Raw genomic sequence first — 23,731 nt, forward strand, 5'->3', positions numbered from 1 at the left:
ATTTTTTAATAGAGATGAGGGTCTTGCCATCTTGCCTAGGTTGGGCCACTTTTTGTTGTGTCCTAACTTTGTCACCCCTCAGTCTGCGTGTTGCCTGTGTCTTAGAAGAATCCTGCTTGTATTGGATTAGGGCCCACCAATATGACTGTATTTTACGTTGATTATCTCTTTAAAGGCCTTATTTTCAAATGCAAAATCTGAGATACTGGGAGTTATAAAATAGGGTTTTTCTTTTGTGAGGGATGGAAATACAATTTAACCCATAACATAGGTATTATTGCTGGTTTCGCTTGTTCTTTCCCTCCCTCCCTCCCTCCCTCCTTCCCTTCTGCCGGTTTCACTCTTTCTTTCCTCTTTTTTTCTTTTTCTTTTTCTTTTTCTTTCTTTCTTTTTTTTTTTTTTTTTTTTTTTTTTTTTTGCGTAGAGACAGGAGTCTCACTGTGTTGCCCTGGCTGGTCTTGAGCTCCTGGTCTCAAGTGATCTTCCCATGCTTTGACCTCTCAAAGTGCTGGGACTATAGGCATGAGCCACTGTGCCTGGCCAGTGCTGGCTTCTAAAAGAAGGTAAGAAATGTTTCCCTTCTACTTTCTGAAAGAGTGTGTATGAAATTGGTGTTTTTCCTTAAGTGGTTGATGGAACTTTCTAGTGAAGCCATAGTTTTAGACCTTCATATATTTTGTATGATTTCACTCCTTCCCTTTGTGGGAAGGTTTTTAATTACTAATTCAATTTCTTTAATAGACACTACTCAGGTTTTATATTTCATGAATGTTAGTAGTTTAAGAGTTTCTTCATAACACCCATGTTGCTGAATTTACTGGCATAATAATAATATATCCCTTATTCTTTTAATATCTTGGATTTGTTAATGGTCTCATGTCTTTCATTCCTGATATTGATAATTTGTGTTCTTGTGTTTCTGTTTTCCTTGAACGGTTTAGCTAGAGGATTATTAATTTTGTTTAACTCTTTTCAAATGATCAACTTTCATATTATTGATTTTCTGTATAGTTTGTTCATTTTCTATTCCACCAATTTTCAGTTTTACTTTTTAAATTTCTTCTGCTTACTTGGAGTTTCATGTTTTCTTTTCTGGTTTCTTAGTACGAAAGCTTAGATCATTGATTTTTGGCCCTCTTTTCAATAACAGCACTTAATCTTATCAATTTCCCTTTCTAATCCCTACTTTAGCTGTATCTTCAAATTTTCAAGCAGTTCATAATATTTCTCATTTCCCTTGTGATTTCTTATTTGAAACATGGATTATTCAGAAGTGTGGTGTTTATTTTGCCTGTACATATGCAGGTTTGTTACATGGGTGTGTTGCATGATGCTAGTGATCCTGTCGCCCAAGTAGTGGACGTAGTACCCAATAGGTGGTTTCTCAGCTCTTAACCCCCTCCCTCCCCGATTTTGGAATCCTCAGTGTTTCTTGTTCCTGTCTTTGTGTCTGTGTGTACCCAATGTGTAGCTCCTACTTAAAAGTGAGAACATGCAGTGTTTGGTTTTCTGTTTTTGTGTTAATCCGTTTAGGATAATGGACTCCAGCTGCATCCATGTTGCTACAAAGGACATGATTTCATTCTTTTCTATGGCTGCAGTTGTTTAATTTCTACATGAAAATTCTATGTCTGATTTGTGATATAATTCAACTTGGTTCAGGTAATATAGTTTGTATGATTTTAGTCCTTTTGAATTTATTGAGACTCGTTTCATGGTCCACCATAAGCTTTATCTTCACTAATGGTCCATATGCACTTGAAAAAAGTGAGTATTCTGCCATGTGTAGGCTGGGGTGTTCTATACATGTCAAATAGTAAAGTTGGTTGATGTGTTATTTAAGTTCTGTATACTCCTGTTCATTTTCTGTATACTTGTACTGTCAATTAACATGTTCTTCAATCGCCTCCAGTGCTAACTAGATTTGGCTATGTCTCCTTTTAGTTCTCTCAGCTTTTAGTTCATGTATTTTGAAGTTTACACAGATTTAGAGTTGGCGAATTGATCTCCTTATCATTTTGAAATGTCGCTCTATATTCCTGGTAATATTCCTTGTTCTGAGATCTACTTTGATGTTAATATAGCCTCTTCAACTTCCTTCCTCCCTTCCCTCCCTCCCTCCCTGCCTTCCTCTTTTCCTCTCCTCTCCCTTTTTCTCTTTCTCTCCTCTCCTCTCCTTTTTCTCTTCTCTTCTTTGAGATAGGGTCTCACTCTGTCACACAGGCTGGAGTGCAGTGGCGTGATCACAGCTCACTGCAGCCTCAACCTTCCAAGCTCAAGTGGTCCTCACACCTCAGCCTCCTGAGAAGCTGAGAACACAGGCGTGGGCCACCACATCTGGTTGATTTTTTTTTTTTTTTTTCATTTTATTTTTTAGAGACAGGGTCTCGCCATGGTGCCCAGCTGATTTCAAACTCCTGGGCTCAAGCAATTCTCCTGCATTGGCCTCCCAAAGTGGAATTACAGGCGTGAGCCACTGACCTGACCTAGCTTTCTTTTCATAAGTGTTTACATGGTATGTTTTATTCTTCATGTCTATTTTGTATGTGTTGTAACATTTAAAGTGGATTTCTTGTACCCAGAGTATAGTTCAGTCTTCCTTTTTATTTAGTATGACAATCTGCCTTTGTTGTTGTTGTTGTTTCAGACAGAGTCTTGCTCTGTCACCAAGCTGGAGTGCAGTGATGTTATCTCCGCTCACTGCACCCTCGACCTCCTGGGTTCAAGTGATTCTCCTGCTTCAGCCTCCCGAATAGCTGGCATTACAGGCACATGCCACCATGCCCAGATAATTTTTGTATTTTTAGTAAAGACGGAGTTTCACCATGTTGGCCAGGATGGTCTCGATCTCCTGACCTCGTGATCCGCCTCCCTCAGCCTCCCAAGGTTCTGAGATTACAGGCGTGAGCCACTGTGCCCAGCCGACAATCTGCCTTTTAGTTGGATTAGCTGGACTGTTTACATTTTAACATAATTATGATGTGCTTGGTTTTGTGTGTACTGTCTTGTTTGCTCTTTGTTTTCTATTTGTCTCTTCTATTTCGTTTTCCTTTTCTTGTTGCTTTCTTGTTTTTGGGATTAATTGGATGTTTTTAAGATTGCCATTTTATTTCCACTATTTGCTTATTAATGATTCTGTGTATTTGATGGGGGGAAGTGGTTGCTCTGAGATTTACAATACTCATTTTTAAACTTTTCATGTTCTACCTTCAAATAATATTATTTCATATACAATGTAAAAATTTTGCAATAGTGTATTTCCGTTCTATAGGAGCCATTCTGCTACTTAATTCTCTCTTCCTTTTGTTTAAAAAAGTGAGGTAAAATTCACACAACTCTGAAATACATGGTTTTAAAGTGTACAGTTGTGTTTTTAGTACAGTTGGCAGTGTTTCACAACCATAACCACTACTTTCAGAACATTTTTATCAGCCCCTAAAGAAAGTCTGTACCCATTAAGCAGTCACTTTCCTTTTCCTGTTACCTTAGCAATCACTAATTTACTTTCTGTCTTTATGGATTTACCTATTCTAGACACTTCATATAAATGTAATCATCTAATATATGGTCTTTTGTATCATATGTCTTTCATTTAACATGTTTCTAAGGCTCATCCATGTTGTAACATGTATCAGCACTTCATTCTTTTTTATGGTTGAGTAATATTCCATTACATGGGAATATTATTAAATAACATTTGGGCTGTTTCCACTTTTTGTCTATTATGAATAATGTTCCTGTGAACATTTGTGTATGAGTTTTTGTTTGAACATATGTTTTCTAGTCTCTGGGGCATTTACCCACAGTGTAATTGCTAGGTGATATGTAATTGTATTTTACTTTCTGAGTAACTGCCGAACAGTTTTCCATAGTAGCTGCATTACTTTTTTTTCCTACTAGCAATGTATAAAGGTTCTAATTTCTCTACCTCTTGTCAACATATTATTTTCCTTTTTGATAATAGCCAACCTAATGGGTGTGAAGTGGTTATTCATTGTGGTTTTGATTTGCATTCCCCTTTTCACTAGTGAGGTTAACCATCTTTTCAAGTGCTTGTTGGCCATTCATTTATTACTCTTTAAAGGTTGTGTTTTCATCTTTAATAATTAACTTGGGTCAGACATAAGTATGTTTTTTGGTAGCCAAAGGGAAGTTAAGGGAAAGTTGTCATCCAGATTTTCACTATTTGAATCCATTTCATGTAGTGGTATATGCAATATACAGTGTTCGGTTTTTTTTTTTCAAGAGTAGACGACTAGTTTAATTGGTACTATCTTTTAAATTCAGCACCGTATTTGTGAAATAAAACTTAACTACTGAAACAACGTTTTTAAAAAGTTAATCTTAAAAATCAAGTTAGGGATACAAGGAACACATTTCCCGTGCATTTTGATTTCTTTGACCCCTGAATAACGGGATGGGGATACTATCTAATGAAATGTATTACACATGGTACCCTGTTCGTATTTTCTTATATTGTAATAGAAATTTCTGTTTTTATAGCTCCTCCTATGTAGGCATCTGTTTTTCTTCTGTGTGAACTTGGTATCTTCCCCAGTTGATTGGCCTGTGATTGGGTACTCTTCTGAAGTGTGACCAAAGCATAGCACTTACATCTTACTGGAATTGGCTTGAAAGATATTTTGGCCAATTATATTTTGTGTTTTAGAAATTGGAAATAAAATGAGAAACACTTGAGATGGCCTAAAGTTCTTGATGTAGTGTTGGTGCTGAAGGGGCTATATATTGTAAGCTGGTAGTCTTGAGAAGCAGAAAAATATTAGTCATATTAATGGTAAAGCACTAGTGAAGATCTGTATCTGTGTTTGAGGCCTAGTACTGTTGTTACTTGTGGTTTACTCTGAGAAGAATCTCCTGATTGTTTCATCTGTACCTAACTTGTGACTACAAGACGAATTAAATCTTCTGTAACTGTAAACCTTTGGTGGTAATTAGAACCGATTCTGTGTTTGGGTAGGAGCCTTGGGAGTGTGTGAATGGAATAAAGTCCAGGAAGAGATTAAGAACGTATTGGGGTAAGAGGAATCAGCAGAGATACTTCTTGGCCATAAGTGGCTCCCTGATTCAATCTTACTGTTCCGTTACGGATACCAGAAATTGGCTCACTTGCATTATCTTTTCATGCCTATTACTTGTGTTAATCATGGTGTCCTTTTTTCCTAGTCCCTTGTGGTCTCATCCTTTTCGAAGGTCTGACCCTGAAGCTAGTGCGTAGTTACTTAGAATCCTTATTTAAAAAAATATTTTATTGTTAATTTACAGAGTCTTAACATGATTGCCGCTATGCTATTCTTTTGCTTCCTTACCTCTCTTCTTCTTATTCATGGAGCCTGCGACTTAAGGCAGTATTAAACACAGGTCTTGATGGAGACAGATTAGGGAGGAATCACTTTACAAAATATCAAATAAGTTTAATCTCTGCTTTTGAAAAAATGTAGGTTTAAGTTTTTTAAGGCTTTTTATCACAGCAAATGGAACTGGGAAAGAGTGAGATGTTGGGACATAGACTGGAACTTAACTGCTGCCTGTGAAATTTGGTTCAGAGGATCTAGCGTTATCATTATAGGTATAAAGAAGAGTTTGAGATTTTTTTTTTTTTTTTTCCTTTTTACTTACTTTTGTTTCTTTCAGTCCTGAATATACTTGGGGCCGGTTGAATTTGGATGCTGCTTTTGAAGGAAGTAAAGGAAAAATTAAGGAATTAAAGGGAAAAGAAGCTAGAGAAATTTCAAGTTTTGAAAATTTTGTGAGGAAGGAAGAAACATTACCATAGTCCTTTTGCCGGGTGTCTTTCATTTTTGAAGTTGTATATAAATTTGAGTGTATTTAAAATAATTTTTCCAAGGTCTTCTATGTGCTGATAGCTGTAGTTGTGATTTTCATAATCACAAGGATGCATATTATTATTATTTACTCTTCTGAGATTATAGCAAGGTAGAAAGAACACTGGGCTTGTAATTTAAGACCTTGAGATTTAACTTTGGACAAATAATTTATTGTTTTGGAGTCTGTTTTTTCATGTATAAATTGGGATATAGTAATATTCCATAAAATTATGAGGTTTAGATTATATAATGCATGTAAAAAGGCATTATAAATTATAAAATCTCAAAGAATCAGGTGGTTATTTGCTAGAGTTTGGCATTTGGTATCAAAATACAAAAGTGTTCCTGTGGTCCTGTTTACGTAAGATGTAACTACTGCTTGTTTTCCTGAATGACTGTAGATTGTGCCTGGCTCTGATTATTTTGGTAATATTATTATTATTTTTTAGTATTTAACCTTTGAAAGATTGAATTTTTTTTTTTTAGTTGGAGCTAGTACTACTATGGGACAGTTGACACATTTTATGAAAGCAAAATGGAGTTAGCATTTGTACCAAAATATACATGTATTGAACTATGTACATGTTAGTTTGTTGGACAGTTCTAAGATGGTACTTTGTAAGTACTTATTAAAACTTATTAAATTCACTTAATAAGTTTGGATGCTGCTTTTGAAGGAAATAATGCATATGAAAGGGAATCACAAATAGACCACTGATTAACGATGTTACTTGGGCCTGATTGTAATATGACCCTTGATTAACTGAGATAATATGTCGTATAAATGCATATTAGGTACGTGAAATAATTTTCTGTATCTGGATCTGTTCTGCATTTTTTTTTAATGTCCCAAGTGACATACATTATCTTTTGGCAAGCTTAATGTTGTGCAGTATATCTGTCCTTCTGGCAATTGGTATAAAAATTTCTTCTTCGTAGCATTCAATTGCTTGAAGAACACGATTTTAATTAACAGCAACAAGAGATAAAAGTTAAAAATAATCTCTACTAATACAGGTTGAGTGTCCCTAATCCAAAAATCTGAAATTTGAAATGCTCCAAAATCTGAACCTTTTTGAGTGCCAGCATGACTCGCAAAGCAAATGCTTATTGGGGCATTTTGGATTTTAAATTTTTAGATGAGGGATGCTGAACCAGTAAGAATATAAATGCAAATATTTCAAAATGTGAACAGATCCGAATCTGAAACACTTCTGGTCTCAGCCATTTTGGATGACGGATATTCACCCTCCAGTAGTTTGAAGGATACTCAGTTTTAGTTTGAAAGATACTCAGTTTTTTGTTGTATTTAAAGTTTTGTGGTGGGAGTTGTAAAGTCAGATGCCTACAGTAGCCATCTTTTTTTTTTTCCCTCTCTGAAATCATTATCCATTATGCTTATTTACTCTTGTGTTCTTTTCTTTTTCATTCTAATTCTTTTCTGATTTTTTTTAACCTCCCTTTTAAAGTAATTCTTTCTTCGGAACAAAAGTTTCCTAAAGTTTTCTAATTGAGAATTTTTTCTTTCAGTGTTTTACTTATTGTATTTATTTCTTTCAGTCCATTTTGAAATATTAGATTATGATTGTCATTTGTTTTGGTCGTATTTTTCTGGCTTTCATTGTTTCTAGGGACAGTATTATGTTTTTTTGTTCATTGGGAACCTTTGTTTCTCATTTTTTAGTGATGAAAGATAAATGTGTTTTGAATTTATGTTCATCATTACTATTTTTAGAGCTCTTTATTTCTTTGTGTGCATCCTAGTTTCTGTCTGTCTTCATATTCCTTCTGCTTGCAGGATTTACGTCAATGTATCTTGTAGTACAGGTCTGTGGGCAGTGAATTCTCTTAAATTTGTGTTTGTTTGAAAATGAGTTTATTTGCCTTCATTTTGAAAGTTTTTTTTGAGTATAAAATTCTGAGTTGAAAGTTTTTTCTTTTAGTATTTTAAAGAAGTATTTTTGTTTCTCACTAAACAATGAGAAACTAAGAGTTCCCAATGGAAAAAGAAATGTAATACAGTCCCTAGAAACAATGAAAGCAAGCCAGAAAAATATGACCAAAACAAATGACAATTATAATCTAATATTTCAAAATGGACTGAAATAAATAAATGCAATGACAATAATAAAATAACTGAAAGAAAAAATTCTCAATTAGACAGTGCCTGCTACATTGTCTTTTGGCTAGTATGGTTTCTGATGAGAAGTCTGTTTCTGTTTTTATCTTTATTCCTCTGTATGTAATGTGTCTTTCTTGGGCTGCCTTCAAGGTTTTCTTTTTATTTTTGGTTTTAACAGTTTTAAGTGCATTGTATGTGTTAGGGATATTTTCTTAATTTTGAAATCCCTGTTTAGGGGTTTCTGAGTTTCTTAGATCTGTGGTTTGATGTCTTTTGTTATTTTAAAAATGATTTCAGTTACGTCTCTACATTTTTTTTCCTAACTCTTTCTCTGCCGTCTATGACTTCAATTACATGTATGTTAGAACATTTCACATATGTCACAGCTCTGAGATGCTCTGTTCTGTGTGTGTGTGTGTGTGTGTGTCTGTGTCTGTCACTTAGGCTGGAATGCAGTGGCCTGAGGAGAGGAAGAGAGAAGGGCAATAGCAGGTTAGTGGAGGAGTAAGAACACAATGAGGTTTGCCATCTAATATGGGTGCAATTTGTGGCTCCCCAAAACAGTTACAGTAGTAACATCAAAGACCACTGATCGCAGATAATTATACAGGTATAATAATAATGAAAAAGTTTGAAGTATTGTGAGAATTACCAAAATGTGACACAGAGATATGAAGTGAGCACATGGTGTTGAAAAAGTGAGCTGCCAACAGACTCGCTCAGCGCAGGGTTGCCCATCCTCCTTGAATGGTTTTGATTGACAGTGTTACAGGGGTCCTGAATGGATTGTTTTTCTAAATGTATGGTTCGAAATGGATAAGTTTTTCCCTTAACCTGCTGTTGGTGTATTCTTGTTCTTCAAAATTGGAAATAATTAATGGTATTTCATTAGGATCTCCGCTTCATTTCTGTAGTTTCTGAGATTTTTTCAAATCCCTTTCTTGGGAAGGGGAGTAATTGGCCAACCCTTCTTCTTGTATTCTGTTCTACCTATTTTTGATAGGAATTCTTTCAAGTTTTTGGCTTGGGTGGATAGTACCCTTCCTAAGTATTGTAGTCTGTGCAGGCTGCTATCATAAAATGCCATAAAATAGATAACTTAAAAACAGCAGAACTTTATTTCTCATGTTTGTAGAGGCTGGGAAATTCAGATGAAGGCATGGGGAGGTTTTTATGTCTGATGAGGTCTAGATTACTGATCCACAGACAGTGCCTGCTCTCTGGATCTGCCCGATGTCATGGAGGAAGAGGGGACAAAATTCCTTTAGACCTCTTTTGTAAAGGCACTAATCCCATTCATGAGAGTTCTGCCCTCATGACCTAAAAATCTCCCAAAGGCCCATGTTTTAACATCACTTTGAGGGTTAAGATTTCAACATATGAAATTTGGGGGGACACAAATATCAGACCATAGCACCAGGCCTATTACTGATGTATATTTTCCCGTATTTTCTCTTTTTTGGTGTATTCTGCCACTTACCTAATGTTGTGTGCCAGGCATGGTATTTAGCACCTCATAGATACCTTGTTAATCTGTGTAATGATTCTATGATGTAAATATCATCCCTGTTATACAAATAAGGAATTACAATTAGAGAGATTACTTGCTCGAAGTCACAAAACTGTAGATGGCATAGCTAGGATTAATTTCACTTTTCTTGAAAGCTGTGGCCTTGAACTGTGGTTAAAAAGCCAGTATTTCAGCCAGGAATAGTGGCTCATGCCTATAATCCCAACACTTTGGGAGGCCAAAGTGGGAGAATTGCTCCAGCCCAGGAGTTTGAGAGCAGCCTGAGCAACACAAGGAGATCCTGTGTCTACTGTGTATATATATATAAACACACATATATACATATATAATGTGTATATAATATACATACACATACACATATATAATGTGTATATAATATACACACACACATATATAATGTGTATATAATATATACATATGTCAGTGCATATATATGAGCTATATGTGGTGGTATGCACCTGTTGTCCCAGCTACTTGAGAGGCTGAGGCAAGAGAGAAGTACTGAGCTCAAGAGGTCGAAGTTGCAGTGAGTCATGATCATGCCAATGCACTCCAGCCTGGGTGACAGAGTGAGACACTGTCTCAGAAAAAGAGTGGAGACCTTTAATTCACTAGTTATTCAGAATACAGTTCTTAAAAGCTATTGGCTTGAACTGATTTGATAGTAATTTTTGGGTACTGTAAGTTTTAGTATTAGTGGAATACGTTATGTGACATGACATATACTATACTCCTGCTTTTTTTTTCTTTTTAAATAAACTAATAGATGATGGAGCTCTGTGCGAAGTAAACCTGTAGTCATTTCTTCCAGTTTTCAGCCCAGAAAGTTTCACTGATTTTTGTCTCATACCCAACATCTCTCAGCAAACCGTAGTTCTACCTTCAAAATATATCTAGAATCTGACCACTTCTCATCAGCCCAACTGCTACCACCGTAGTCCATTTCAGCTCACTTGGATTATGATAGCTTCCGTAACCATTTCTACACTTGGCTTCCCTTTAGTCGTCTTTTCAGCATAGTAGGTAGAATGATCTGGTTCATCACTGTATCAAATCACATCACTTCTCTTTTCTAACTCCACCAGTGAATTGCTGTTTTACTCAATTTAAAAGCCAAAGTCTTTAACACATTCCTTAGTTCTCTGAGGTGCGTTTTTTTTTCCTCTTTTCTTTTTGAGATAGGGTCTTGCTCTGTCACCTGGGCTGGAGTGCAGTGGCACAGTCTCTGTTCACTGCAGCTTCGCCTGCTGTGTTCAAGTGATCTTCCCACCTCAGCTTCCCGAGGAGCTGGGACTAGCTAGAGTAGCTGGGGCTACAGGTGTGTGCTCCTATGCTTGCTATTTATTTTATTTTATTTTATTTTTTTGTAGAGATGAGGTCTCAGTATATTGCTCAGGCTGTGAGAGTGCCTTGTAAAAATTTGCATAGAGGTGTTGTGTGTCTTAGCAGTGACATACTTGAAGGATCCTCAAACATTAAAATACCCCTTTCTCAAAATGCTAACAATTAGGTTTGTATTGTTTTCTATTAAACAGCTCCTGATATATTCAGTGAATTGTTTGGTTTGTTCTTTTGCCCTTCCTCCTGCTCTGACCCCCAAATCTCAGTTTTCTTTCCTGTGGGTCCTTTTATAGCCAGTGTGTCCTCTTCTTCTTATGTTTATCATTATTGTATATATTGTATATATTTTCACATTGTGTTGTAATATTTATAATATATTTGAGTCTGCCATTAGACTTTACATTCCTATATTCTAAAGGATAGTGTTTATGCCCAAGAAGTTTTTCTTGAAGGAGTGAGTGTATTTTCAGTTACAGTTTTAAGTATCATTGTATCATCCATAAGGATTTGGATTTGTATGCCAATAAGAGAAAACTTGATAAATATTGACTTAAGCAAGTGAAGATTTACTTTCTCATGTAATGTGAAGTCCAGCGGAGGCAATCCAAAGCTGATGCAGCTGCTCAAGGATTTCATCCAGGAACCAGTATCCTCCTATCTTCCTAGCTTAAGGTTTTTATCTTCATGGTCAGAAGATGGCTGTTGTATCTCTGAACACTGCATCACAATTTTAGTAAGGAAGAAAAGGGAAGGATAAAAGGAAATGTCTTTTTACAAGGTTTTGCATTTTTGTTCTCATAGATGGTGGCGCCTTAGAAACTGATGACTATATTTCATTGGCCAGAATGATGCCATATAGCCAATCCTAAGTACAGAAAAGGCTGGGATTTTGAGTATTCTGTTTTTTGTTCTTTATAGGAAAAGAGGGGAGAAGAGGATTATAATTGGTGTTTAAAGTATCAGAAAGTAGTATAGAACAGGTGGTTGAGAACATAGACCTGAATTTGAATTTTGACTTTGTTACTTCTTAGCTGTGTGACTTAACAGCTCTCTGCTTCTGTTCCCTCATCTGTGCCTAGTAATTGGTACCTATTTCACTTTGTTGTTGAAACTATTAAATGAGTTAATATATGTTGTGGGTTTAATGTGTATAGTTTGTTTTATTTAAATAGCTAGTAAGTTGTTACGATTATTGTCGTTACCTACAAGCATTGTTGAAACTGTAATTATAAATTTATCATCAAGGAATTAGCTTTATTTGGGATAGAAGGAAGAGTATTTAGCAGGTCTGGGTAGGTGCTTTTGAGTGCAGGTGATGGTAGAAAACGATAGTAGAGCTTTCTTAAGGGCTCTGGTGACTACATTGTACTATTAAAAATTATGGGCCGACTTAAAATATTGGAACCATTTTGATTTACTCATTTAGTTCATTTTGAAGCACAGTGGCCCTTAGGGTCATCCTGATTGTCATTTTACCAACAATCCCCTAAAGTTTTAGTTCAATAGAAATTTCATCTCTTACTGATAGAATGTTTGAAGACTTAGCTCTAAACTATATATTGAAATATGATTTCATTGGTATTGTTACTAGCCTTTTCCAGTTTGTAATCACTCTACTTTTAAAAAAATCAATTATTTTTCTTTTCTTTTTAGCCCCATCTGCTTTGATATGATTGAAGAAGCATACATGACAAAATGTGGCCACAGCTTTTGGTAAGACAATTCTACTGAGTAAAATAATCTTTTGATATTTTAAAACTTATCTGTAAATGTAGCTAATGAGAAGTTATGTGTTTTAAACCAACTTTGATTATCTTACAATCATATTTTTTTCTTGACATATATCTTTGTAGATATGGCAGTTTAAGGCAGTTAACAGCTGGTGCATAATTTCTGTCAGATGTTTAGATTTAGCATAGGCCTTACCGATGGATTTGAAAACTTCTGCATTTATTAATTGTTAATAAGAACTTTTCACTGCTGTTCTTAGTGATGCTGGGCAATCAGGACCAAGCATGAAGCACTAGTTACTCACTTGTGGGGATAGGTTGGAGAACGCAGTAAAGCAGGCTAAGAAGGTCATGGAAAAAAAATAGAGGGTTAAAAAGTTCTGTGTTCATTTCTTTCACACTTTGCTCAATATTAGCTTTACATTATATCATGCCAGATTAACCCGTATGTTAAACATTTTTTTAATTGTAAGATTTACTTAATATCGAATTTATATTTTATATATGTATTTTTTCTGGTTTCTTAGTCTTGGAGGAATTTATAATTTTAACCACAGTTATGTGAACAGTGCAGTAGTGTTAAGTATGTTCATATTATTGTACAATGGATCTCTAGAACTTTTTGTGCAAAACTGAAACTTGGCACTCAGTAAACAACAATTCCCCATTTCCCCTTCCCCGTAGCCCCTGGCAGCCACCATTCTACTTTCTGTTTCTATGAATTTAATTATTCTAGATACCTCGAATAAGTAGAAGTATTTGTCTTTGTGTGACTAGCTTATGTCACTTAGCATAATGTCTTCAATGTTTATCAGTGTTGCAGCATGTGTCAGAATTTCTTTCCTTTGTAAGGCTGAATAATACTCCATTGTATATGTAGACTACATTTTATTTACATGTGTCAGTAGACACTAGGGGGCTTCTTCTACCTTTTGGCTATTATGAATGATGCTGCTGTGAACATGGGTATACAGACATCTCTTTGGGACTCTGCTTTCAAGTCTTTTGAGTGTATACTCAGAAGTGGAATTGCTGTATCATGTGGTAATTTGGTTTTTAATTTTTTGAGAAACTACCATACTGTTTTCTATAGGAGCTGCACTATTTTATGTTCTCACCAATAGTGCATAAGAGTTCCAGTTTCTCCACATCCTTGCCAACTCTTATTTTCTGTTGTTGTTTTTTGATAGTAGACATCCTAATGGATGTGTAATTGGTGCATTTTAACTTATTTTTGCTTATTTTTAAACCTATTCTGTTGATATATTATTTTAGCCTTAGTATTCCTTGTGTTCTAATACTCTTTATATTCTAATTCATATTGAAATCAGGCCCATAATTTTATGCTGAAGTTGGATGTGATATCTGGCAGATTGATATTCCTTCATCATGAAGAGTATTGGTTATTAACACTAGTCTGTAAGATCTTTTGTTTCATCTGAAGCATGATGCTTTAGTGATAGGTATATTCCCTCTGCTAGTCACTTAAAAAGCTTTAAATACAAATCACTTTCTTAGCTTGTATTATCTATATTTTTATAAAATAAAGTATTAAAATGATAACAGCAATGTATATTCTTGCTTTAAAAAACAACTCATTGTACAGGAAGAGGTAATATAAAATACAGATGTCTACCTTTATCTAGTTTTTCTTGCCTACCTCCTCAGAGGTTATCATAGGTAAAAGGAATGATTAGGTATTCTTTCAGAATCCTTTTACTATTTTTTTTTTTTTAGTCATCTTGCTTTCTTGAATACTTTTTATTTTCTAGTATATCATTGACATTATTATGATTCACAAATCACTTTCTGCTTTGTATTGCCAATGAAATTCTGGACGTGTGGGTCTTGCTTTGGGGCTGATACAGGTATGGTCTTGGCCTTTTCAGGCCATTGTTCGGCAGTAGTGTTCTCTTTGGTCCATAAATTGACCTAGCATCTTAGCGTTCCATAGGAAACTGTATTTTTTTTTTCAGAGATTTGGATTTTGATGATTCTGAAAATTAGGTGATCTAGAGTAGGCTTTCTCAACCTTGTCACTATTGACATATTAGACCAGATAATTCTTTGTCGTAGGTGACTGTACTGTGCTTTATAGATTGTTTAGCAGTATACTTGACCCCCACCCAGTACCACCCTTGCCCATCTCTGCAGTGTGACAACCAAAAATGTCTCTAGACATTGCAGATACCCCTTGGGGGACAAAATTTTCCTCCCTTAAGAAGTACTCATCTAGCGCTGAAAGAACAAGTTCTTGATATTGTTAGACTAGGATTCTACTTCTGGTTCTGAAACTTACCTAACATTTATCAAGTTACTCTCCACTGCTCCTGCCCTCTTATTATTATTCTCTTTTTACTCCTTCAGTTCCTTCTCTTTTTATAGATTTAAAAGTGTTGAAATATGAAATAGATTGTGAAGTGAGGTTTTTAATTTTCCTGAGTATCCTGTAACTTACGTATCCATTGTGGCATTTTTTTAAAAAGGCCCTGGATCAGTTCAGTGACCCTTCTTCACTATGTTGTGAAGTGGAATAAATTACAGATTGACCTTATAAGTGGACAGGCGCGGGGCTTTTCAATAAATTTATAATCTTCATGTTGTCTTTAGGTCATTGTTGGAAAGCCCCATTGCTTTCTTAGATAGCTTTTCCTCCTTCTGTCAAAACAATTTAGGCTTAGATCGTTATAATACAATTTCATTTTTATGTTATACCCTGATGAGAACGTGTTTTAAGATACCCACCAGAGAGCAGGTTTTAGTAGGATAAAGGCCATAATGTTGGCAGGAACTAATAAAACTGGAGGCTGTCAATTCCAACATCAGGCTTGCTATACTGTGATTATTTTTATTTTTTATTTTTTTGCAGTTTTGTTTAAAACAAAAGTTTATAATTGTTTACTCTTTCCTAACATGTGAGGGCTATGGAACTTCAGTCATCAACCGTAGCCTCTTGTGTCAACTTTCTAGTAATATAAACTCTGGCTGGTAAGCTGAATTCAAGCAGCATACCACTTCAAAGCTCATCCAAATTATTACCATTAAATCAAATTGGACCACATGAAAATGTCTTTCCTAGTAACAAGTTGGAGACAATATAGCAGGAACTTCTTTCACTTGAGATTCCCACTTGAGAACCTACTGTTACCTGTATCTATAGCCTAACTGAAATACAATGATATAATAAGAAATCTGACTTTTACATAATGTAGAGATAAAATTGGCTCTGTCTTTGCCCCTTTGTTGCCTCCAGCTTGTGCCCTGTACCGTATGTCTACCAAGCCCTGATTTACTATTTTGCTTCATTACAAATTAGTTACAGTTAATGGGGTCCTTCAGCATAGTCGTCTCCCAACACATAGGTGATCAAGCCTGAGTGTCAGATTGCCTTTTGAGACTCTTGGCTAATCCATCACCTTGCACCATACTTGGTCTTTCTTTACATCTAGTTATTAGATGTAATGACTAGTCCTAATTTGTTTTGGCTGTTCTTGTTATAGTTTGTTCTTTTTTCTAGAATTTTCTGATTACTTAACAGTTTTTTATATCTACTCATCCTTGTTTACATAGATATAAAAAGATATTTATATTTGTTAGCAAGTATATACATAGTAGAAGAAACATAACTGTATACATCTATAGAGAAATACACATTTTTTATTAGCAGATACATAATAGAGGAAATAGGCACCCATTTATATCAGCAGAATTAAAATAATTATTTTTAAGAGTTGCAGTGTGAGTAGCCTGAAAATTTCTCAGGTGGACCTGAGATACGTATCCCTTTTACCTCTTTATTATGCCCACCTGTTGTTGAGCACGAATCTAAATACTTATCCTTCTCTTGGCATACAAAGCTTTGTATACAGGCTGGTGATGGTCAAGTAGATTAGATGAATGAGAATGAATTAGTTACTGGGGAAAGAAATACTGAGAATTTCTAGTGGTGTTTTATATGACCCAGAAGGCAGCAGACAGACATATGTTGCTTTCCTGGCTGTATCTATTCATTCATGCATTCAACATTTACTGAGTTTGAATACTTTTAACAGGATATTGCACTAAACATTAAGGATACAGAGGATAAAACAAATCCTTGCATTTAATGATAAAATAGAAGAAGGGCTGATAGGCACATACAGAAATAAGTACAAGAATAAGATAGTATCTATTTCTCAAACTAAGGCAGGTCTCCTCTGGGGTGGTAGTGAAGTAGTAGATGCTCTAAGATACACTCGATGCATCTTGTTGTCACTCAAGTTGTATACAGTGGTATGTAATTTGATGTACTTTAATTTTACAATAAAATTGGATTTTATCAAGTGCAATGCAGAAAAATCACTTGAACTATATTGTTACTGAGAACGGTTACTTCCAGCTATGTCCGATTTTTTTCTTGTCTGTAAGAGATAGTGTAGTAAGCCTATTGATGTGGAATATGATTAGGATGCTAAAGAAAAGAGGAGTTTCTACTAGATTTTGGAATAATTTCTTGTATATTGACAAAATTTTTTTTTTCTACTTTTTGAGACAGGGTTTCACTCTGTCACCAGGCTGGAGTGCAGTGGTGCAAACACGGCTCACTGCAATCTCAACCTCTTGGGCTCAAGCAGTCCTCCTGTTTCAACCTCCTCAGTAGCTGGGATCACGGGGACACACTGCCACCATGCATGGCTAATTTTTAAAATTTTTGTAGAGTTGGAGTTTTACCACATTGCCTGAGCTGGTTGCAAACCATTGCCTGGGCTCAGGCAATCCTCCTGCCTCGGTCTCCCAAATTGCTGAGATTACAGGCATGAGCCACTGCACCCAGCCTAACAAACTCCTCTCTGATTTAACAACTTAGCTTATTCTTGTCATCTACACATTTTCTATCATTTATTTTTAAAGAAAAGTTATTTGCTAAAACCCATAATGTTCTCCTTCTACTTATCTGTCAACCCATCTCTTATCTTTATTATTTAATTTTCTTTTTTTTTTTCTTGAGATGGAGTCTCACTTCGTCGCCCAGGATGGAGTGCAGTGGTGTGATCTTGGCTCACTGCAACCTATGCATCCCGGGTTCAAGCAGTTCTCCTGCCTCGGCCTACTGAGTGGCTGGGACTACAGGCGCGCACCAACATGCCTGGCTAATTCTTGTATTTTCAGTAGAGATGGGGGTTTCACCATGTTGTCCAGGCTGGTCTCAAACTCCTGACCTCAAGTGATCTGCCCACCTTGGCCTCCCAAAGTGCTGGGATTACAGGCATGAGCCACTGTACCCGGTCCTGACTTAAAAAAAAAACTAAAAAAAAAAAAAATTTTTTTTTTTGAGACAGAATCTCGCCTGGTCTCCCAGGCTGGAGTGCAGGGACGCAATTCAGCTCACTGCAACCTTGGCCTGCCAGGTTCAAGTGATTCCCCTGCCTTAACCTCCTGAGTAGCTGGGATTACAGGCGCCTGCCACCATGCCCAGCTATTTTTTGTGTTTTTAGTAGAGAAGAGTTTCACCATGTTGGCCAGGCTGGTGTCAAACTCCTGACCTCAAGTGATCTGCCCACCTTGGCCTCCCAAAGTGCTTGGATTACTGGCGTGAGCAGATTTACCCAACCTGGCATGTCTCTTACCATTTTTTTTTTTTTTTTTTTTTTTTGACAGGGGGTGGGGATGGAGTTTTGCTCTTGTCGCCCAGGCTGGAGTGCAGTGGTGTGATCTCGGTTCATTGTAAGCACTGCCTCCCAGGTTCAAGTGATTCTCCTGCCTCAGCCTCCCGAGTAGCTGGAATTACAGGTGCCTGCCACCACGCCCAGCTAATATTTTGTATGTTTAGTAGAGACGGGGTTTCGCCTTGTTGGGCAGGCTGGTCTTGAACTCCTGAACTCAGGTGATCTGCCCACCCTGGCCTCCCATAGTGCTGGACTTACAGGTGTGAGCTACTGCTCCCAGCCGTCTCTTATCTTTAACTACCTTTCAGAGTCTCTCCTTTATAACTTGCTTTGTTTGAACTTGCTGATTTTTTTGTTTGTTTTTTTGTTTTTGAGATAGAGTCTCGCTTTGTCCTTCAGGCTGGAGTATAGTGATGCAATCTCTGCCCACTGCAACCTCAGCCTCCTGATTGACTAGAACCATAGGCCACACAGAACCAGGCCCAGCTAAGTTTTGCATTTATTATTATTTTTTTTTTTGTAGAGACAGGGTTTTGCCATGTTGCCCAGGCTGCTGATTTTAAAAAAGGGTTAAATTTTGTATATATATTTCCTGGTAATGTTAACTCATTTCCTTTTTCCCTAAGCAGACTATAAATTTCTACATGTTGTGATTCTTAGCCTATTGTATTTGCATGCCTACGTTATACTTCTTCCTTGTAATAAAAATGAAAATAAAGATTTAGTATGTTATTTCCTCAGTGAAGTTTCCGTATAGGAAATTTTCAGTCATCTATGAAGCATATTTTGTGATTATGGTAATTCTAGCCTTGTCATAGTTGCAAGAGGTGATGATACTGTTTTTGGAACATTGTGCAGGTCATTTGTTCAGTAGATATTTGCGTATCCATTATGTGCCTGGCATTTACTTCAGTCTTGAGGCCCCTGTTATTTGCCAAAGACCACCGTTACTTTTATTCTTCACACCTTTCTCCTTTTTACTTATCTTGAAAGTAACAAATGTGAGATGTGAAAGTAGTTGATAACCAGAAGGGCAAAACCTGGGGAATGTAGGTTTTTATTGTTTTGTTTGTTTTATTTTGTATTTTGTTAAGGTGGAGGGGGAAGGTAAGTGGATATAAAAATCAACTTCCGTTTACAAAGCTCAAGTAAATTTATAGTAATTTGGATACATAATAAAAGAGGTACTTTCTCCGTAGGAATGATCTTTACAGATCGCCTTTGTAATTTCTTAGAAATCATTTTTTTCCTGAGTGTTACCAGTAATATTTATTATAGAAACCTGACTTAAAGACATCTGCAAAGAAAACATTTCCCATAATTATATGACCCAGAGACAAATACTGTTAACATTGCGAAGATTGTCTTTTATAATTTATTTTAAATGTACACATATATAATTTTTAAGACAAATGGGGTTATATTATATCCACTGTGTTATAGATTGTCGTTTTTATTCAGCAGTATGTGTAATGACATTTTTTTCTCATATCAGTTTGATACTTTTCCGTGATTTGGGTGAAAAATACTTGAGTTTTTTTTTTTTTAATAGGGAGGTACACAAATGTAAAAGGTTTAACATTACAGAAATATATAATGTAAGAAAGGGAAAATTTTCTGTAATCACAGTTTTCTAGCAATGAGTAGATTATTTTTATGGCATACAAGTTACAATAATTTACATTGGATGGCTGTATAGCATTGCATTGGATTGATGTTTACAAATATATTTAGTCAATTTCTTAGTGTCTGGATTGCTTCTATTTTATTTTGCTATTTACATATAATCTTGTATTAAACACCCTTCTAAATATATATTTCCTTAGGATAAATTCCTAGAAGTAAAATATTCAAAAGGGGATGTAAAACCTTAAGATTTTTCCTGCAACTTGGCTTCTAGGAAAGTTGTACTGGTTAACATTTTCTGTAACAGTACTTGAGATTGTTCGTAGCCACATGTATTCTTTAACTATGACAGTATTTTCTTTTGTCTTTTTTTCTCTTTTTTTCTGACAGGGTCTCATTCTGTCACTCAGGCTGGAGTGCACTGGCATAATCATGGCTCACTGCAGCCCTGAACTCCTGGGCTCAGGTGATCCTCCTGCCTCAGCCTCCCAAGTAGCTGCACATGCCATCACACCTGGCTAATTTTTTCATTTTCTCTAGTAATGGAGTCTTGCTGTGTTGCCCAGGCTGGTCTTGAACTCTTGGCCTCAAGTGATCTTCCTGCCTCTGCCTCCTAAAGTGTTGGGATTACAGGTGTGAGCCGTGGTGCCTTACTGGCAGTATTTAATTTTTCCATCCTGATTGGTAAAATATAGTATATAATTTTAAATCAGCTTTTTGTGACTAGTGAAGATGGTGGTTTTCTCATGCTTATTGACTGATTTTTGTCTTTGGTTGAGTTTTCTGTTTGTCTTTTTTATTTGAGTGAACGCTGAGTATTAAGGGTATTAGCATGCCAGTAACATGAATAGTCTGTTTGCTTAACTGAGCTGTAGGCATTTGCTTTTGTGGTGGTGTTATGAACTGTCTAAATTGCATAAACTTAAAATTTAGTGAGTACAGCTTTTTAAATTTGTTTACAGTAGCCTTGATATTTGAGTTTAGTTTGAAATAACTTTTGTGTACTGTTCACTCAGTAAGTGCCCTGTATATCCTGTTGATAATGTAAAAATATAAACAAAAATAAATTTGTTAGATTACTTATGTTGAAAATGAGGAATAGAAGACTAATAGTCATTATTTTGTGACCAGTTTATTAATTTTTCATTGTTTAATTAAGCCTTTTTTTTCCCCCCTACTAATAGCTACAAGTGTATTCATCAGAGTTTGGAGGACAATAATAGATGTCCCAAGTGTAACTATGTTGTGGACAATATTGATCATCTGTATCCTAATTTCTTGGGTGAGTCTTTGGAATGATTTTTATTTTAAACATATTTCGATCCCCAAAATTGTGTGCTAGCACTAATTTACTCAGAAAACCTACCTTAGTGGTAAGCAAGTCTCTCTACTGTATACCACAGTGCTTTCTTCTTCTTGGGTTGTGACATAGACTCTATACATTATTAGTATTTTATTATTTTTAAGTTTTATTTAAAAATTGATAAAACTTTTAGATTATTATGTAGATCAGGGACCCCTGGGCCATGGACTGGTACCAGTCTGTGGCCTGTTAGGAACTGGGCTGCACAGTAGGAGGTGAGGGACTGGGAGGTGAGCGAGCATTACTGCCTGTGCTCTGTCTCCTGTCATATCAGTGGGGGGCACTGATTGTGAACTGTTTTTGAATAGTTCACATGAAAAATTGTTTTCCATGAAACCAGTCCCTGGTGCCAAAAAGGTTGGGGACTGCTGATGTAGATAACAGACTGGATGTGAGGCTTAACAAAAATGGGAGCAGTTCCGAACACCTTTCGGTCTCCCTGTAAGTGTTATACATCCCTACCGTTTCTGCTTTTGGGGCAGAAGTGAGAAAAAAGTCCGTGGGTCTCGGGAACCCAGGTTTGTTGAATATTGAGGGTAAGGGGGTGCAAAACTTGGATGTGATGCTTGCTGAGTTGGGAGTGAATGGGTGAAAAGAATCTGAACTAGGGAGGCAATTAAAAATTAAGAACTTGAGAATGATTATATGGAATAGAACTTTTGAGAGAGGAGTGGTAAGAACTAGAGAATAGAGACATGAATAGGGAATCCTTAAGTATAAATGATAAATGATCAGAAATAATAACTAGTCAGAGCCAATTGTGAATATCAGAAAAATTCTGCCTGTTGACTATCTTAGGATATTGTAGGAAACCTTTAGTCTGAGTGTTTTGGGAATGAATAATAACCTAAAGATTAATTTTCAGGTATTGGTAGGCATGAAGTAGGGCACTATTGGGTTTATATATCAAAAAGGTCAGTTCTTCATTTTAAAGACTTATATGCTCAGCATTAGGGTGTGGTGACTGACTACTTTTGTATTGGATTCTGACCTGCTAGTACTTTGGTGGCAGTTTGATTTTTACCTCAAATTGTGGTTTATAATAAATTATGAATTGGAACGTATTCAGCTATGGTTTTACTTTTTGTCTCTGCTCTAAAAGTGCCTTAGCTACGATAGTTTTTTCTGTGTTACTCTTCACTGTAATTTTGTGTGTGTGTGTGTGAAGGAAAATCACTGGAGGATTACATAGCAGAAAGGGGTGCTAAAGGAATTGAAGATTTTCTGCTAGAATGACAAATTCTTCTAAGTGGCTAAAGTTTTATGGCAGACTTGGAGGAAAAACTTGGGGAATGAACAAAGAGAGAAATATTGAGTGGCATGGTACCTTGAGGACTAGACTTGATGGCCTAGTTTAGATAATAGGGAAACCACATCCTGTAGTGCAAAATCCTTTGCCCCTGAACTTGCAATTTTGGATTGATGCTGCCCTAGGATCACTAAAGATCACTGTGATTTTTCTGTAGCCATAACTTTGGAAAACTACTTATTCTTTTGGAGTGGTTAAATAAGAAAGGAATCTGGTGTTCTGAAGATTTTGGTATTTACTAAATTTTTCAGGCAACGTTCCTTAGTTCACAAGTTTGAGATTCTGTTTTGTGAATTTCTAGTGAGAGAGAGTTATATATTAGTATGGAAGGAATATAAAAATATACTACCGCTTAAGCTGGAAAGTGATCCCCTGCATTATATATATTCTCTTTTTTTTTTTTTTTTTTTTGAGACAGAGAGTCTCACTCTGTTGCCTAGGCTAGAGTGCAGTGGCGCAATCTCGGCTCACTGCAGCGTCCACCTCCCAGGTTTAAACGATTCTCCTGCCTCAGTCTCTCTAGTTGCTGGAATCACAGGCATGTGCCACTACACCCGGCTAATTTTTGTGTTTTTAGTAGAGACGGGGTTTCACCATGTTGGCTGGGCTGGTCTCGAACTCCTGGCTTCAAGTGATCCTCCCGCCTCAGCCTCCCAAAGTGCTGGGACTACAGGCGTGAGTCATCACACCTGAACTTATATATTCTCAAATATATGTATCTAATGAACAGTGAAGTCACATTTACTGAATTTTTTTTTTTTTTTTTTTTTTGAGACAGCATCTTACTCTGTCACCCGCCGGAATGCAGTGATGCTGTCATGGCTCACTGCAGACTTGATCTCCCTGGTTCAAGTGATCTTCCCACGTCAGCCTCCCAAGTAGCTGGGACTACAGGCATGCACCACCATACCTGGCTATTTTTGTTGGTTTGTTTTTGTAGAGATAAAGTCTCACTGTGTTTTCCAGGCTGGTCTCAAACTTAAACTCCTGGGCTCCAGTGATCCTCCTGCCTTAGCTTCCCAAAGTGTTGGGATTACAGGTGTGAGCCATTGTGCCTGGCCAATTACTGGTTTTTTTGTTTTTTTGAGATGAAGTCTTGCACTGTCACCCGGGCTGGAATGCAATGGTGTGATCTTGGCTCACTGCAACCTCTGCCTGCTGGGCTCAGGTGATACTCCTGCCTCAGTCTCCCGAGTAATTGGGATTACAGGTGCTCAC

At 36.5% G+C, this 23,731-nt stretch overlaps 1 protein-coding gene across 6 annotated transcripts in view; it reads left to right on the top strand.

Annotated features, from left to right (window-relative positions):
- COP1 (COP1 E3 ubiquitin ligase) overlaps positions 1–23,731 on the top strand; it is a 259,066-nt gene that overhangs the window by 9,757 nt on the left and 225,578 nt on the right. For 5 of the 6 annotated variants that reach the window (XM_007989395.3, XM_007989399.3, XM_007989398.3 and 2 more), the window contains exons 2-3: positions 12,494–12,553; positions 21,026–21,123. In XM_007989395.3, coding sequence (XP_007987586.1) covers positions 12,494–12,553; positions 21,026–21,123 — 158 coding nt within the window. The remainder of the gene's footprint in view (positions 1–12,493; positions 12,554–21,025; positions 21,124–23,731) is intronic. The other variant, XM_073011749.1, reaches the window with a different exon arrangement.

This window comes from Chlorocebus sabaeus, chromosome 25 (assembly GCF_047675955.1).
Source record: "Chlorocebus sabaeus isolate Y175 chromosome 25, mChlSab1.0.hap1, whole genome shotgun sequence".
Taxonomy (NCBI): Eukaryota; Metazoa; Chordata; class Mammalia; order Primates; family Cercopithecidae; genus Chlorocebus; species Chlorocebus sabaeus.